Consider the following 18,417-nt stretch of genomic DNA (forward strand, 5'->3'; position numbering starts at 1 on the left):
GGAACACAAGCAGGGGGAGTGGGAGAGGAAGAAGCAGGCTCATAGCGGAAGAGCCTGATGTGGGGCTCGATCCCAGAACGCTGGGATCACGCCCTGAGCCAAAGGCAGACGCTTAACGACTGTGCCACCCAGGCGCCCCTCTGTTATATCTTTAAAGTATATTTTCTCTTACTGTCTTGTCTGGATCTGCATAACAGTCATCAACTATTTTATTGCTGTACTTTTTCTTTACATCTTACTTGCTTTTTCTCAGAATTTTTCTCAATTAATGACCTGGTTTTACTGCTTCGATGTAGTTATTTACTGCTTTATTGATGTAGTTATTCTGCTGTTAGATTTATCTTGTCTGTTCTTCTCTTTCCTTAACTCTGTATGCTACCTTCTCTTTTCAATGTCATTTTGATCATAAGAACTTTATTTTTCTCAAGAAGGTAAAGCAGTTCTTTCTGAAATTTTCTTCTATTTCCTATGACGAATATTAATCCTGAATGGATTTTTCATCTGTCTAGTGACTACATGGGTATAGTTTGAATGGTTTTGTTAGGCCATGGAAAACCTAATGGAGCTTGTCAGCCTTGGAAAACCTTGTGGAGCTTGTCGGTGGTTTTTGTACAAGGAGGACTTTGAGGGGGCGCCTGGGTAACTCAGTCAGTTAAGCATCTGCCTTCAGCTCAGGTCATGATCCCAGGGTCCTGGGATCAAGTCCCGATTCAGGCTCCCTGCTCATCCGGGAGCCTGCTTCTCCCTCTCCTTCTGCCTCTCCCCCTCCCACTTGTGCTCTCTCTCTCTTTCTCAAGTAATCTTTTAAGGAAAAGAAAGGAGGACTTTGACTTTTCCTCCCTCTGCTTCAAGATGAACTAGTCTGTTCCGAGGCCTGAGGCTGTATACTTTGTGTACTGGTGATGTTGCTGCTGCCGCCACTAAGGTTAGGGATGACTTTGATTTATATGTAATTTTCTTCTTTTTTTTTTTTTTAAAGATTTTATTTATTTATTTGACAGAGAGAGACAGCCAGCGAGAGAGGGAACACAAGCAGGGGGAGTAGGAGAGGAAGAAGCAGGCTCATAGCAGAGGAGCCTGATGTGGGGCTCGATCCCGTAACGCCAGGATCACGCCCTGAGCCGAAGGCAGACGCTTAACCGCTGTGCCGCCACCCAGGCGCCCCTGATTTATATGTAATTTTCTTAATCCTGATTTTTCTGGCTCTTTATCCTTCCTTTCAGATAAAGGGCAAAATATAGAACCTTGTCATTTACTCCTGCCCTATAAAGTAGTCTTTGGCCACTAGGGGAAGAGGAACTTCAACTAGGGTATTCCAGATCTTTTCCCTTAACCACATCAGTGTTCCTGTCCCCATCTACCAATATGGAGGTGCCGGTGAACATTTCTCAGGGCATGCTGCATATGGATTCTCAGATTGATCTTCCAGTTTGGACTAAGTGATTCAGTATTGGAGTGATACTTTTTAATAAAATTTCACGGTATAAATTTGAGATCTCCTAGTTTAGGGATATTTTAACTCTTTTTGGCTATTTTCTTTAGTTTTAGGGGAGGATATCCTCCTGCAAGCCTACATCTATGTCACCATCTTTCCTGGAAGTATCATAAGTGATAGAAAGACTTTTTAGCATAAAGGAGGGAGGTATTATTTAAAATGAACTAATATTCATATTTAATCTAACCCTGGATCAGTTCTGCAGAAAAATGCATACATTCAAAACGTTGCACAATCTGAAGGGGTTCTACTCCCTCAAGGACACTCTTAAATGGATAATACATGATCTTTCAAACTTTCTTACTTGAAACTTCTGTATGGATGTAGACATTTTCAGAAAAGTCTGAGACAGTGAGCCTGAAACTTTAGTGTTCTTAAGAAACTCTTGAGGACTTGGTTTAAAATGCAGATTTCTGGACCCTCTCAGAAAGTCTGATTCAGTGGATTTGAATAAGATCCCAGAAATCTTTTTAGCCAGCTTACCCTGGTGTAGGTGGTCCGCAGTTTAACTTTGAGTAATGCTACCTTAAGTGTTGAAATAATCAGATTTAATTATGAGATATTTTAGGTAACTAGGCCATTTCACGCTGTCCCCTGGGGCTAAATACCTGACAGCTGCTTGGCTTGGCTTCTAGAGGACCTACTACTCACCAAGATAGATGTTCCCTTCATTGTCTTCTCTTAATCCAAAAACTCAATTTCCCAAACTTTGGGATTTTGTGGACAGGGAAATCACTTGCCATTCCACCCCCCAACAAGAAATCTCACATAGGTTTGCCAATTTTTTATTTTGCTGAATGATATTAAAAATAAATCAACAATGAAAGAAGACATCTTTAACACCTCCTCTCAGCACAACCACCAAAGATATAAATAAATAAAAATGTAGGATGAACATGACCTCATAATACAGATTGTCTTTTAAATTGAGTACATTTAGCTCTAGGCAGAACCCACTCTATTTTCTTCTTTTAAAGAAAAACAAAACTTCTTTAGCTACAGATTAATGAATATTTTCTCACAGATGACATTTAAGAACTGCTGTTTATTGGTATTTGGAAGAGTGCATTTCTCAGGGCACTACCTGAATATGATGAGTAAAACATGTATCTTATAGTCTCTGTTTTCTCACCAGTTCGGTCCTTTGGTACAGAAGACAGACCAACAGATCGTCCAATACCACCTCGAGATGAAGTCTTTGAATACATCATATTCCGTGGGAGTGATATTAAAGACCTCACTGTTTGTGAGCCACCAAAACCACAATGTTCTTTGCCTCAGGACCCAGCTATTGTTCAGGTAACTGTTGGTAAATTTGTCTTGGAGTGCAAGAAAACTTCAAGTACATGGCTAGTCTTGGCTTTTACCTCTCTTGGATTTTGGTTTTGGGGTGTTTTTTTTTCCCCCTCAATTGAATGTTCATGTGCTTATCATTTCCTAGTTACCTAGATACCTAAAATACCTGGATGATGTTTTCATCTAGGCTTTTTTCTTTAGATCATCAGTTGGGACTAAATAAGTAGTAGAAGAGGGATTTATTTTTATCATAAAATATTTTCTAATTTTAGCAAGTTATAGCTTACATTTATTGAGGTCTAACTGTATGAGAAGCACTATTCAAACCACTGTACATATAGTAAGTCAGTCCTCACAATACTCTCTGAGCTTGGTACTGTAATTATAGTATAGCTATACAATTCTGATTTTTACAAGTGAACAAGTGAGTATATTAAGGTAGAGCCACAATTTGGACAGAACCAGGCAGTCTGGCTCTGGAATCCAGGATCCATGTCACTTACTATATTATTCACATTTGGTTCATATTACAAACCAGAGTGGTAATGGCTACTCTTAGGTAAGATTATTAGGTTCAGTGAAAAAAAGTAATAAATCACATTGGTATCATGTGTATATATGTGTGTGGTATATTGGTATCATATCTATGTAACATAATATGCATGAAGTGTTGTATAAAATAGCACAAACGTAAAAGGATTTTTAACATACACAGGTATATTGTTCGATTCTCTAAAGTACGAAAAAGGACGCCTAGGTGGCCAAGTCCATTAAGAGTTTGCCTTTGGCTCAGGTCATGATCTCAGGGTCCTGGGATTCAGTCCCACACTGGGCTCCTTGCTCAGCAGGGAGCCTGCTTCTTCCTTTGCCTACTCTGCCTACCACTCCCCCTGCTTTGTGCGTGCACGCGTGTTCTCTCTCTCTCTCTCTCTCTCACAAATAAATAAAATATTTAAAAATAAATAAGTAAATAAATAAGGTATGAAAAAAGAAGACCCTAAGTATTCTCAGTAAAAGAAATTTAAAAATTATATTTTATCAAAAACAAATACATGATTTCTAAAAGATTGTAAATTATAAATTAAAGAGGATGTTCGTTACAGTGCTTATTTACATGATAATTGGAAGTATATAGAAACTGCCTGAATTTTAGTTACAACAGCAGAGGAAGCAGATTGACATAGGAGTATTTTCATTTTAGGGGCATAGCTGATTAAAAGCTTATCGCCCTCATGATTTTCCTTTTGGATCCATTTTCTTCTCAACCCTTTTCTTGTCAGCCTTTGGTCATTTGCACTAAAATATGCTTGTTGATTTTTTTTTTTAAGTAATGTAATACTTTTAGATTTTTTAAAATTAACTTTCCCTATTTTATGCTGTGATAAAATCTTAATTTTCCACAAAACAGATTCTTAGAATATATATTATCTTGCATAAGTTTGTCTTACTTCCAATATTAAAATACCTAATGAACTCTTCTGAAGAAAATAATAGGTGGTATATAAAATTAAAATGGAAAAAAAGAGGAGCGCCTGACTGATTCAGTTGGTGGGGTGTGTGACTCTTGATCTCAGGATTGTAGGTTTGAGCCCCATGTCGGACATAGAAAGTACTTAAAAATGAAATCTTTTTATTTTTCCTAAGATTATATTTATTTGAGAAAGCGTAAACACAGAGGGGAGGAGGGGCAGAGGGAGAGGGAGAAGCAGACTCCCTGCTGAGCAGGGAGCTGAATGGGGGACTCGATCCCAGGACCCTTGGGATCATGACCTGAGCCAAAGGCGGACTCTTAACCGACTGAGCCACCCAGGCACCCTAAAAATAAAACCTTTTAAAAAATAGGGGAAAAAAAGAGAGAGAGAGAAAGTACCTTTTAACATTTATTTAATATTTATCTTTCCAATATAAGTTTTTTAATAAGAAATAATTACATTTATTCTTAGAAATTGGAGAAATTCTCTCCTCTCCTCTCCCCCCACTCCTTGTTAAGTCCAACTTTTGAGGAGGTAAGTCTGAAGGAATTATGAGAAAATGTGAATTTTCTTAAATGGAGGGAGAAGAGACACATTTTAATAGAGATAGCCTACACCAAAGAGTAGTGTTAGCTGACTGTCTCTATTTAAAAGTTACAAGCTTTATGGAATCAGAAGAACCAAGTAAACTTAAGTCAGACTGTTGTTGAGTAACTTCTACCAGTCACCATAAATTTTGACTTTTGACCTTTGGGTTAATACATCCAGTAGTATTTATTGAGCACCTGCCATATGCCTGATACTGGCAGTGAACACACAGACACTCCTACCATCAGTGAGCTTATATCCTTTTGGTCATTAGTATGCTTCATATTTGTAATATGTGATATTTTATATTAAGATAATGAGTATATAGTATGCATATATACGTTCTATAATACTTTAGGTATTAATACACTATAATATACTTTAATACTCTATAATACACTTTAGGTTTAGTAAATTGAAATTTTTGTAAAATGTTCTTTAACTTAATGATAAATATATTTAAAAATGTAAATGGTCTTGGGGCACCTGGGTGGCTCAGTTGGTTAAGCATCTGACTCTTACCTCAGCTCAGTTCTTGATCTCAGGGTTGTGAGTTCAAGCCTCACATTGGACTCCATGCTGGACATGGAGCCCACTTTTATAAATAAATAAATAAATAAATAAATAAATAAATAAATGTGAATGGTCTTGTTTGGGATAGTTTGTTTCTATATCACTTCCCTGTAAATTTAATAGTGCGCCTCAAATGATTGAAATATGAGCAAAATCACAAGTGAGATACCTTATTTTTGTCAGCACCAGACTAAAACTCAGTATAACCAAATGTAATTTTTCCCATATTTTTTCTTCAGAGTTACTTATTCAAGTAACTTTTCTTCGGTTCTTTCCTAAACTGCTATAAAACTCTTTACTTAACTATAGAAAAATACATTTATAAGTCACATCAACTATGATTGGCACGTATATACAAATATTGAAATCCGGAGGTGGTTAAACTATTATGGTATTAAATGCATATTGTAAGTTATTATAATTGCTTTTGTATCTAGTAGTTACAATTTAAAGTTTTCTTTAAAAATGTAAATATTCGAATTTTTTTCATTATGTACATGTTGTGTAGAGCCTGGAAAAATAACCCATGATCTTTCTTCAGTCTTCACTAGGCTCATCTACTTCTTCATTCCAGTCAGTGGGTTCCTATGGACCTTTTGGCAGGATGTCAACATACAGTCAGTTCAGTCCAAGTTCATTAGTCGGGCAGCAGTTTGGTGCTGTCGGTGTTGGTATGTTGTGCTTTTTACTTTTTCTTTCTTTTTTCTTTGTTTTTTTAAATTTACCTGTCTTTACCACAAATTTACAGACATGTTGTTTGGTGTTCCTTTTGTAACCTATTAATTTAAAGGCTTTATTTAATGTCCTCAATAACTACTGGCTCTATGAAGCACATTTTTTTTAATCTAGATCTATTCAATTGCCAAATATCATTGAATGTTATTTTAAATTTACATAAGATATATCCATTTAAAATAAGCATTTTTTTCCAGGGCACCTGGCTGACTCGGAAGAGCATGTAACTCTTAATCTTGGGGTCATGAGTTCGAGCCCCACGTTGAGTGTAGAGATTACTAAAAAATAAACTAATCTAAAAAAATCATAGAATAAGCATTTGTTTTCAACAGAATGGGTTTTCAAAAAGGGGATTGGAGATAATGCTATTATTAGGTAATAATAATGCCATTAAGGAGTATTTATATTAGGTAGAATGTGGAAAGATAATCACATATAGCATGTTTGAGGGCCTGGTGCTTTGTTTATTGTTTTAGAAGCATTAACACTGTAAGGAGAAAGCTAGATAATAATCAGATCAGCTCAATGTTGTTTTGTTTTTATAGCTGTGCATTTTAGCTCTTTAGTATACCTTTACTGAAATTTTCACAGTAAAGAGTAACTTTTTAAATCTCAAATTCTAGGGGCGCCTGGGTGGCACAGCGGTTAAGCGTCTGCCATGGGCTCAGGGCGTGATCCCGGTGTTATGGGATCGAGTCCCACATCAGGCTTCTCTGCTATGAGCCTGCTTCTTCCTCTCCCACTCCCCCTGCTTGTGTTCCCTCTTTCGCTGGCTGTCTCTATCTCGGTCGAATAAATAAATAAAATCTTAAAAAAAAAAAAAAAATCTCAAATTCTAGCCCTTAATCTTTTTTAATTCAATTGAAATAACCATTTATCAGTTTACCCTGTTTCTCTGCATCACAAATCCAGTTTCAGGTATATCTTGAAACTCATTAGTATGTTAATGGGTTTTGTTAAAATTAATTCCTTTTTATAAATATACTTTGTTTTATGTAGCTGTGACTTTTTAAGTGTGTAAATGTTTTGCTTATTCACAAAATCAAAAAGGATGGGAAAAAATAAATCCTAAAACTGAATGGATACAAACAGAAATAACTGGTGCTAAGTATATATCAAATTGATAGTATAAGCACACAGAAAAAAGAATTCAAGTAACTTTTACACTCTTAGTAGGGGTATATTGTAAGAATAAATGGAACTGTAAAAAAGAAAAAAAAGAAAGAAAGAAAGAAACCTTGACTTAGGGTTTGTAATTGGTAGTGGTACTGGTGTTAATTTTGAAACTGTTTTGTATGTATTACAGGATAGGGCAAATGACTAATATAGTGATGTTGTTGGGAAATGCTGTAAAGACCATGGAGAAGGGAGAAAGAAATGTAGGGGTAAGAAAGAACCCCATGGTGTTGAATGTGAATTGGAAGCATGAATGTGAACTTGTTTTTTAAAAACTGGTTATTTCCTGGCTTTGTTCATAGAAGGGACCTAGAAGCAGTGATACCCTGTAGCGAAGAATATGTGTAGACCCAGTTCTTGGTTTCTGAATACCATTCCCCACTAAAAGGAACATGGGCCCCTTGAAAAAAGAAGAAGGGGAAACAGTGCTCTTTTTTTTTTTTTAAGTTTGTTTATTTAAGTAATCTCTACATCCAACATGAGGCTCAAACTCATGACCCCGAGATCAAGAGTCACATGTTGTTCTGACTGAGCCAGCCAGGTGCCCCACCAATGTTCTTTTTTAACAAAAAAGTGCCAGCTAATAGAAAGAAGGAATGGTAAATATAGAAAATCACCATTGTTGTAATATCTACTGTAGTAATTAGCAAGGATTATCAGTGGATGCTAAAGTCATTGGGTGAACAGTGTTGGACAGAATATTAAAATGGCTAAAGTATTATCACACAGTTAACTAATTACAGACAGGATGACATTGTGCTTTTATAATGGAGACCTCTCATGGTCACCATTTTAATCAAGTCATAAAGTTTGGCATTGCCGTAGTTAACTAATTAAATGTGTCCTAATGTGGTGATACAGGAAGGAGGTAAATCCAGATTTACCCTGTTAGCTATAACTGTTAGAATCCTATTCTGAGGATTTAAATAAGGAGGAGTTGCAAATGATCTCTTTGAGACTCCTTTCACTAAATTGAGTAGTTGGCTAACATTGGGATTATTACTGACTGCACTTACCTCATACATTACCGTGAAGATTGCATGTGTAAAGTATTTGAATAGGGTCTAGCACATAGTGTTACGTAGTAAATACTGCTTCTACCATTCTTCAGAGCCTGCTCTTCTAATCAGAGTATTTCTTATAAATGCTTTTATCTAATTTTAATATTATTGGGAGTTGCTAGTTTACTATTATTTGGCTGTCACAAAGGTAGAGGATTTTATTTGTATTATCCATGTCAACTGAGTACTTTTTGCAGTAGATGGTTATTTTTCATTTGATTTCCATATTGGTAGGATAATTTGTGGAATGACTAGAGAGCTATATATAATATTTAGAAGTTGTTAAATGAGGAGGAGGAGGAAAATTATAGCATTGATTGGTGGTAGGTGATTTTTAGAAAAGGAGCTAACTCGGATATGGTTTGTGTTAGCACAAATTAAGCCAGATTTTAATCTAAGCCTCTTGTTTCCAATCCCTAGTGAAATTGACCCTTGAACAAATGTATTTGCACTGTACAGGTCCACTTATATGTGGGTTTTTACCAATAAATACATTAGTAAATGTATTTTTTCTACCATATGATTTTTTTTAAAAAGATATTTATTTGACAGATAGCATGTGTGAGCAGGGGGAGGGAGAGGGAGAGAGAATCTTGAGCAGACACCGGCCTCAGTCTCACGGCCCTAAGATCATGACCTGAGCGGAAACTAAGACTTGGACGCTTAACTGACTCAGCCACACAGGTGCCCCTGAGTGATTTCCTTAATAACATTTCCTTTTCTCTAGCTTACTTTGTTATAAGAATGCAGTACAGTATTCTGACTTAAAAAAAGAAGTTTAGGGGCGCCTGGGTGGCACAGCGGTTAAGCGCCTGCCTTCGGCTCAGGGCGTGATCCCGGCGTTATGGGATCGAGCCCCACATCAGGCTCCTCTGCTAGGAGCCTGCTTCTTCCTCTCCCACTCCCCCTGCTTGTGTTCCCTCTCTCGCTGGCTGTCTCTATCTCTGTCAAATAAATAAATAAAAATCTTTAAAAAAAAAAAAAAAAAGAAGTTTAAATCAGGGAAACACTATTTGGGAATTTTTTTTTCCATTTTAATTTTTATATGTTACAGTCTTTCTACAGGTTTTTTTGCAATTTATATCATGAAGGATTAATATCTATAGCATCTATAGGGCTTCCAAAACTAAGGACCTACACCCAAGAGAAAAAGAGGCAGGTGTTAGGAACTAACTTTGCCTTTCTCAGAAAGAGGAATATAGATGTCCCCCAAATGTGGAAAAATGCTTAAGTTTTGGTTATAATAAGAGATGTACAAATTAAATCTCTACTGAGGCACTATTTCTCATCAGTTTGGCAAAAGCCCACAAGTTTGAGTATGTGTATGGTATTTTTGTAAGATAGGAAACAGCTAACTCTCATACATTGAAAGGGATGATACACCAGACAGAATTAAAACACTATTTTTTTAAAGCTGATGCTAAAATAATTCTTAAGTGCAAAGATCAGGTCTTTAATTTATGGATCCTTAGGAAAAATTAACGATCCCACAATAAAAAACAGCAAAACAGCCATGGCATGCTAAGTCTCATAATAACCATGTGGACAAGACAGAGAACTGTTGGCTGAATAGACAGACAAATGTGTACATTTTAGCCGGTTAAGTAGTCAAGCCATATTATACAATGATTCTCTTAGGTCTCCAGTATTTCGTGCAAATTAATTTTTAATGAAAATTTAGATCATTTTGATGAACATTTAGAAGGCAGACTTATGAACTTTACAGTTACCATAAAGCCAGCTGGATCTATCATACATCGGGGCTAACAGACTAAGGATTGTTCAAGGTCCACTTTGATAAAGTGTAAGGGAATTAAACATTCCATTTAAAAAGTAGATACCATCAAACTGAATTTAAAAAAATAACAAGACCCAACTATATAATGTTTTATAAGAAATACACCGAAAGACAGAAGGGGAACGAATAAAAAACAACATGGCGTACCATACAAACACTAATAACAAGAAAACTATGTTAGACAAATTAACATCAGACAAAGAAACTTAAAGATCAGGGGTACTACCAGAGATAAGAAGGATTCTTCCTAATGGTACAGAGGACAGTTCATCAGGAGGCTTTAACAATCCTAGATGTAACTTTTATAAAATAGTACACCCCAATGTTGTGGGATATAGGTTATTTTCATGTAAACATGGACCACTTAATGGGATAGATCAAATCCTGAGCCATAAAACAAGTTACATTAAATTGAGGATTGAAATCATACATGGTATGTTCTCATAACCATAAGTTAAATAAATATAACTTGAAAAATTCCAAATAATTGGAAATTGAGCAAACTTATAAATCACTGATGAATCAAAGAAGAAAGTGTAGATTAGAAAATACTTTTTAGGGGCGCCTGGGTGGCACAGCAGTTAAGCGTCTGCCTTCAGCTCAGGGCGTGATCCCGGCGTTCTGGGATCGAGCCCCACATCAGGCTCCTCTGCTATGAGCCTGCTTCTTCCTCTCCCACTCCCCCTGCTTGTGTTCCCTCTCTCACTGGCTGTCTCTATCTCTGTCGAATAAATAAAATCTTTAAAAAAAAAAAAATACTTTTTAATGATCATAAAAAGCAGCATATCAAAATTTGTGAGTGGAGCTTAGAGGAAATTTTATACCTTTAAAAATTTTATACATTTGAATGCATATATTAGAAAATAAGAATGTTTTAGAATTACTGCTCTAGACTGCCAGCTTAGGAAGCTAAGAGAAAAGGAAAGAAAATTAGCCCAAATGTAGTAGAAGGAGAAAAAATTAAAAGCATAAACCTAATGAAATAGAAACAAGCCAAAATAACTTGATGTAATGAGTGCTGGGTGTTATATGCAACTGACGAATCACTAAATTCTACCCCAATAACTAGTAATATGCGGTATATGTTAACTAAATTGAATTTAAATAAAGAATTTTAAATAAATAAGAAAGAAAAGAAGTCAAAATATACATAACATCAACAAAGCCAGGTGATCAAGGGAAAAAAGAAGACCCAATTACCAATATGAGGAATGAAAGAGTAGATATCATTATAGATCCTTAAAGGACAAATCTTATGAACGAATTTATGTCAATTTTGACATCTTAGATAAAATAGAGAAATTCCTTGAAAAACAGAACTTTCTTAAACCCAAACAGGAGGAGATAAAAACACAATATCCCAGCTAACTAAGATACCAGATCAAATGAGGTCATTACAAGAAAAGAAAATTACAGCCTACCATCTCTGTGGACATGTATTTTAAAATCCTTAACACAATATTAGCAGAGAAAGCCAGCAATTCATAAAAAGAAAAGTACATAATGAAAAAGTAAAGTTATCTCAGAAATGCAAAGATGTTTTAACATTGGAAGATCATTAGTAATTTACCACATTAACAGAATAAAGAAGGAAAACTGTAATCCCAAGAGATACAGAACAGGCATTTGATAAAATCAGCACCTACTTATCAACAACTGAGGAATGGGAGGGAATTTCCCAAACTTAATCAGTGAAATGAAAAGTTTACATACATAAAGGCAAGAAAAAAAGGTACAAAGACTGAAAAGGAAGAATTAAAAGTGTTTCTATTTGAAGGTGACATGATTGTGTATGTAGAAAATGCAAAAGCATATTCAAACCATTAGAATGAGTTAAGTGAATTTAGCATGGTAAGGGAATACATGGTAAATATATGAAATGAACTGTATTTTTTATTCAATAGATGGGTTGGCAAACTGGTCTGTGGACTGAATCCAGCCAGCCTCCTGTTTTTATAAAGTTTTACTGGAATATAGGCACACCCATTTATTATATATTGTTTATGGCTGCTTTTACACTGCATAGGCAGAGTTAAGTAGTTATAATGGAGACCATATGGCCTGAAGAGCCTAAATATTTATCATCTGGTCACTTGTAGTTGGAGTTTATTGACATGTGATCTAGAACACATGTTGAGAAGTGAAATGTAAAATGCACCACAGCTTGCAGTTAGTACCAGTAACATGAGATACCCAGGAAATAGAAATAATGTAACAGAAGATATTTGAAAACATCTACAACCGTGGTTCTCAGTGGAGGGGGGTTAATTTTATCTTCCTCCTGCAGGGCACATTTGGTAACGTATGAGGACATTTTTGGTTGTCACAACTGGGGGATACTACTAGAACGTACAGGGTTGGAGGCCAGGGATGCTACCTAACATCCTACAATGCATAGGACAACTCCTCACAAAATGTCAGTAGTGCTGAAGTAGAGAAAACTGCTCTATAATGAAAACTACAAAATATTGCTGGGAGAAATTAAAGTTCTAAATAAATGGAGAGTTGATCCAGGCTTGTGGGTTAGAGATTCAGTATTATTTTTAAGGTAATGTTTTTCCCAAAATTGATTTACAGAATGAACAGAATCCCGGTAGATATTTTAAAATAGAAATTGACGGGGGCGCCTTGGTGGCTCAGTCAGTTGGGCATTTGATTCTTGATTTCAGTTCAGGTCATGATCTCAGGGTCATGAGATTGAGCCCCATGTTGGGCTCTGCTCTGGGTGTGGAGCTGCCTTGGGATTCTCTCTCCCCCTCTGCCTCCCCACCCCGGCTGTGCGCGCTCTCTCTCTCTCTCAGGAAGAAAGGAAAGGAGGGAGGGAGGAATTGACATGCTGATTCCAATATTTATATGAAAATAGAAAACCTAGAATAGCCAAAACAGTCTTGAAAGTTGGGGCATATGGGTGGCCGAGAGTTAAGCTTCCAATTCAGGTCTTAATCTCAGGGTCATGACTTCAAGCCCTGTGTTGGGTTCCATGCTGGGCAAGGAACCTACTTTAAAAAGACTCACTTAAATACTGATTTAAAACAGAGATGGCAGTGCAGTTCAATGGAGAGGGGTAAATCTCCTTAACCAATAATGTTCCAGTATGTATTTGGAAAAAGTAACCTTGGTTCCTGCCTCACTCCGCATATAAAAAACAGTATGAGGGACGCCTGGGTGGCACAGTCAGTTAATCGCCTGACTCTTTGTTTTGGCTCAGGTCATGATCTCAGGTTCATGAGATCAAGCCCAACTGTGCTCAGCATGGAGTCTGCTTAAGATTCTCTCTCCTTCTGCCCCTCCCCTCTGCGTGCTGTCTCTCTGTCAAATAAATCTTTTTAAAATTTTTTTGAAATAAATCGGTAGGTAAATTAGAGTAAGGAACATGGATGTGGTACAGCCAGCAACTCAGAAAAGAGATGGAGAAAATAAAGATCTATTGAAGAGTTTGCTAACCAGAGGGCAAGGTGTGGGAGGCTGGAGGAGGTGAGGAAACAAAGCAACATGCAGATAAGACTACGTATCATCAAGGTGGCTTATGTCTTAGTCGTTGCCCAGAAATACTAGGGATAATGGGATGAATTTAACTTCCCACAATCATTGAGAGCATTAGTCCCCACATTTCTGGCGATGTGGGAAGTTATGTTAGGCCTCTCATGAGCTGGCCAGGGCTGTAGCCTAACTGGAGTCTACCTTCAGGGGAGTCCCAGTGATTCTCATTATCTGAGATTCTATGCTAGGTTCTGATGCCCTGTTTTAAAAGGGATAGGAACAACTAAGATTTATTAAATTGGAGGGGGCAGTGTTAAAGACAGTGGGAAGATGAATAATGGTTGAAGTAACTGAAATTGATTAGCTGGGAAATCAGAAGATGGCTAGAGGCATGATCATGATCTTTAAAAAGTTTAAGAGCTGATGGGTAAACTGCTACGGAGTAGATTGGTGAAAATAAGGAAAGTGGTGAGAAAAGAGACAGATAAGGGGAGGGCCTGATAAACTGAGGTAAGTAATCCGAATTTTTATGTTAAGGGCAGTGGAAAGCCGTCACAGGGTTCTAAGCACTGTCATGATATGGTTATATCTGTATTTCACAAGAGATTGTTCTGACTACCATCTTCAGATTGGATTTAGAGGTAGGGAAGGAAGGGCTACTGAAATAGTTCCTGTTGGAGAAAACCTACATCTATTAAATATTAAGTCAGAAGAGAAGCAGCAAAAGAAAAGGTAAATGATCCATAAGGACTTAGAGAAGATTGACATAACCTCATATAGCAAAGAATTTGGGCCCTTTCTAGGGATTTGTTATTCACATTACCAGAACTTTTTGTGGTTGCTTTAGGCAGAATGCAGCCCCACGGTACCGTCCTGGAGGGAGGCATTAAAATGAACTGGAGTCCATTGGCTACTGCCTTGGAAATGCTGGACAAGCTCTTCATAGACAGGTCTATGTGCAGATACTTGGTATTAAAATAATTACACCTTAATACTGATGTAGAACGTGCCATTTCTGCTACTTCTCTTTCTGACATGGGTCCTTTCTGTTCTATCTATGTAACTGCCTAGGACAGTATTGCTGTTACAAAAATTGTTGGCACCCAAGGATGCTGGAGTATATATTGGTTTGCTTTTTCCATGTAGTGTAAAAGATTTCTCAAACTATTTTTGACGCATTTTCGATTTTCAGGATTACTGATTTGCACGAGTGTTGCAGGGGAGAGGGGTGGCAACAGTTACTGTCATCGTTAAAATGGTGTATTACGTTATATAATTGAAAGGTTTAAATTAAAAATTTTTTTTTGTCATTTAAAAAATATATATATTTCTTAAAGCTGGAAGCTCTTTGACATCCTTTGGAACAGAAACATCAAACAGTGGTACTCTATCCCAAAGTAGTGCAGTTGGTTCTGCCTTTACACAGGATACAAGATCGCTAAAAACACAATTATCTCAAGGTAAGCTGTTTTTTCCTTCAGATATTTCCATTTCTAAGATCTTTAGTGGTTTTTATCTTGCTCTTTGAATCTAAGAGCTTTTGCAGCTTGCAAATCACATTTACACTTACTATTTGGTCCTTTTAAGATTTTTCTTCTGATTGCTGTCGTAATAAGTATATTGAATGATGTCCACTATTTAGACTCTTTACAGTTCTGAGATCATAGAACTGGGAACCAGTGAACATTCTCTGTGTTTGACAATTTTTTGCAAGGCAATTGTAATACTTAAATATATCAGATGAGGCCCAGACTCACCACTGAAGATGAACTATTCTTGATGAACTTGAAATAACAGCTTAAAAAACCAAACTATTCTTTATGCTGTTGGGTCTTTCCTACATCCTCACAGAATCTAGAGCAGTGGTTCTTAGTGTGGACCATCCACAACCATCATCTGGAGTGCTTCTTAAAAATGTAGATCCTGACAGTCGCTGTATCAGAATCCTTGGAGTTTTGGCAATGTGCTATTGTAATTAGCTTCTTAAAGGATCCTGTTTAATTTTTTTAAATCTATTTTTCTACCAGCCAGTTCTGTAATCTTTGGTGGTCCCAAGATTCTGTATTTTTTTATCTGCAGCTGAAGTGGTTGTTATTGGCTCGTTGCTTTATATAAATGTTCACTTTTAAATAAAACAGTGTAAAATCATTTCAGAAGGATGCTATAATCACAGGATAATATTGTTTAAAACTGTCAAGGGTAAAATCAAGCTAATACTAAACATAATCCTGTGTATCTTACTTTAGATATTTTGAAATAGTTATCATTCATACTGGCTTAAAATAACTTAATTTTTTATTTTTTTAACATTCTAAAGATTTGTTGTAGATGAATTAGAAATACAGTAAGTATAAGGAAGAAAATAAAAACACCCATAGTCCCACTATCCAGAAATAACAATTACCTTTCATTATATATACTTCAGACTTCTTTCTAGGTTATTAGAAGTGTATATTTCTCTATAGATCTTTTGGGTGTTTTTCTTTTAAGAATTCTTCCTTAAATAAAATTCTTCATCTTTTTAAGCATTAGTTTTCTAAACTATAAAATGGGACTTTAAGGGTACCTGGCTGGCTCAGTTGGTGGAGCACATGACTCTTGATTTTGGGGTTTTGAATTTGAGCCCCACGTGGGTTATATAGAGATTACTTAGAAATAAAATCTTTATAAAAATTAAAGGGGCACCTGGGTGGCTCAGTCAGTTGGGTGGCCGACTCTTGGTTTTGGCTCAGGTCGCGGAATCAAGTCCCATGATGGCTCCATGCTGAGTGCGGAATCTGCTTCAGATTCTTTTACCCCCCCCCCCACTCACGTTCACACTCTCTCTCAAATAAATAAAACCTTAAAAAATTGGGGGGCGCCTGGGTGGCTCAGTCGTTAAGCGTCTGCCTTCGGCTCAGGGCGTGATCCTGGCGTTATGGGATCGAGCCCCACATCAGGCTCCTCTGCTGGAAGCCTGCTCCTTCCTCTTCCACTCCCCCTGCTTGTGTTCCCTCTCTCCCTGGCTGTCTCTATCTCTGTCAAATGAGTAAACAAAAAAAATCTTTAAAAATAAATAAATAAGAACAAAATAAAATGGGGCTTTATTGGTAACTAACTTATTCTGAGAATTACATTTTTAAAAAATGTATGCAGTGCCCTTAGCACCTAACACATAGTGCTTAGTAGACGTTAACTATTTTATGGGGCACCTGGGTGGCTCTGTTGGTTAAGCGACTGCCTTCGGCTCAGGTCATGATTCTGGAGTCCCAGGATTGAGTCCCGCGTCAGGCTCCCAGCTCAGTGAGGAGTCTGCTTCTTCCTCTGACCCTCTCCCCTCTCATGAGCACACGCTTGTGTGCACGTGTGTGCACTCTCTCAAATAAATAAATACATAAAATGTTAACTGTTTTAATCAATAGTGAACATTAACCTTAATATTGAATCACTTATTAAAATGATAAGTAAGGATGCCTGTTATCATTACTACTCAGCATCGTTATGAAATTTTTAGCTAACTCAGGAATGCATGAAAAAGACATAAGCATAAATATTGAAATTAGTATTATTTGCCAGTGCTATGACTTTCTGCTTGGAATTAATTCACTGAATAACCTAGAACTAAAGGACTAAAATTAGAGGTAAACTATAAAGTTATACATGTAAAAAGCAATAGTTGTCCTAAAACCTAACCCACTGATTATGTAATGTAGATAAAAGAAGATGTCATAATAAGAAGAAATAGAAATTAAATATAAGATACATAATAAATATGGCAAACCTCTGTAGAAAATATAAAATGTAGTAGAGGGACATAAAAGAAGTTACACGTAATCAGAGAAACAGATCTTATTCCTAGATATAAAGATTTAGTATTAGGAAGACCTTGTGTCTCATATTAATTAAATTTACTATACTTTTAATAAATCCAAATGGAATAGTAGAACTTAATAAAAGAGATACACAGACAGTCCTAAAAATAAACATGGAAGTATAGTTAGACATATTTTTCAAATAAAGGTAATGACATAGGGCTTACCTACTTGATAATAAAGTACACATAAAGTAAAGCCGTGCAGGAATAAAAGTCAGAAATAGTTCCTAACATAAATAAGTGATTAATACATGATAAAGATATTCTTAAATTAGAGGAAGGCTGGCTATCCAATAGTGATGTTGGGACAGACAACTGCGTGATCATTTGGGAAAAATATATCTAGATCCTTCCATTGTTAGGACTAAAATTTTAAACAGATTAAAGTATTTAAAAATTTTTCAAGTACATATTATAAGAAAGAGGTATATTTATATAAAGCAGTGATGGAGATGGCCTGGGACTCTTCATTTAAGTTTTATCAACGAAAACTTCTGAACTTTACAAAATTAAAATACCTAGAGTTTTCTTTGAACTGGTAAGAATGTGTAGTTAGGTCAGGGGGGTGTGTTTTTATTATGCTGAAACCAGCTTCTGGGTTTATTCCTAATGATATGTCTAGTATTACCTATATTCCCTGTGGGTAACACAGCTTCCAGTGTGACTAGAAGACTTCAGTCACAAAGGTTTTGAAAGAACACAGCAGGGGACTCTGGGGTGGCTCAGTGGGTTGAACGTCTGCCTTAGGCTTAGGTCATGATCCCAGGGAGTCCCGCATCGTGTTCAGCAGGGAACCTGCTTCTCCCTCTGCCTGCCGCTAGCCCTGCTTGTGCGTGCGTGCACGCTTGCTCTCTCTCTCTCTGATAAATAAAATCTGGGGGGGGGGGGAG

General features: G+C 36.7%; 1 protein-coding gene across 6 annotated transcripts in view; it reads left to right on the forward strand.

The window, feature by feature from the left end:
* Positions 1-18,417, forward strand: part of LSM14A (LSM14A mRNA processing body assembly factor) — a 54,286-nt gene that overhangs the window by 22,567 nt on the left and 13,302 nt on the right. For all 6 annotated transcript variants that reach the window (XM_040633715.1, XM_040633718.1, XM_040633716.1 and 3 more), the window contains exons 2-4: positions 2,631-2,794; positions 5,966-6,095; positions 15,012-15,134. In XM_040633715.1, coding sequence (XP_040489649.1) covers positions 2,631-2,794; positions 5,966-6,095; positions 15,012-15,134 — 417 coding nt within the window. The remainder of the gene's footprint in view (positions 1-2,630; positions 2,795-5,965; positions 6,096-15,011; positions 15,135-18,417) is intronic.

The sequence above is a fragment of the Ursus maritimus genome, unplaced genomic scaffold, assembly GCF_017311325.1.
Source record: "Ursus maritimus isolate PB19 unplaced genomic scaffold, ASM1731132v1 scaffold_19, whole genome shotgun sequence".
NCBI lineage: Eukaryota > Metazoa > Chordata > Mammalia > Carnivora > Ursidae > Ursus > Ursus maritimus.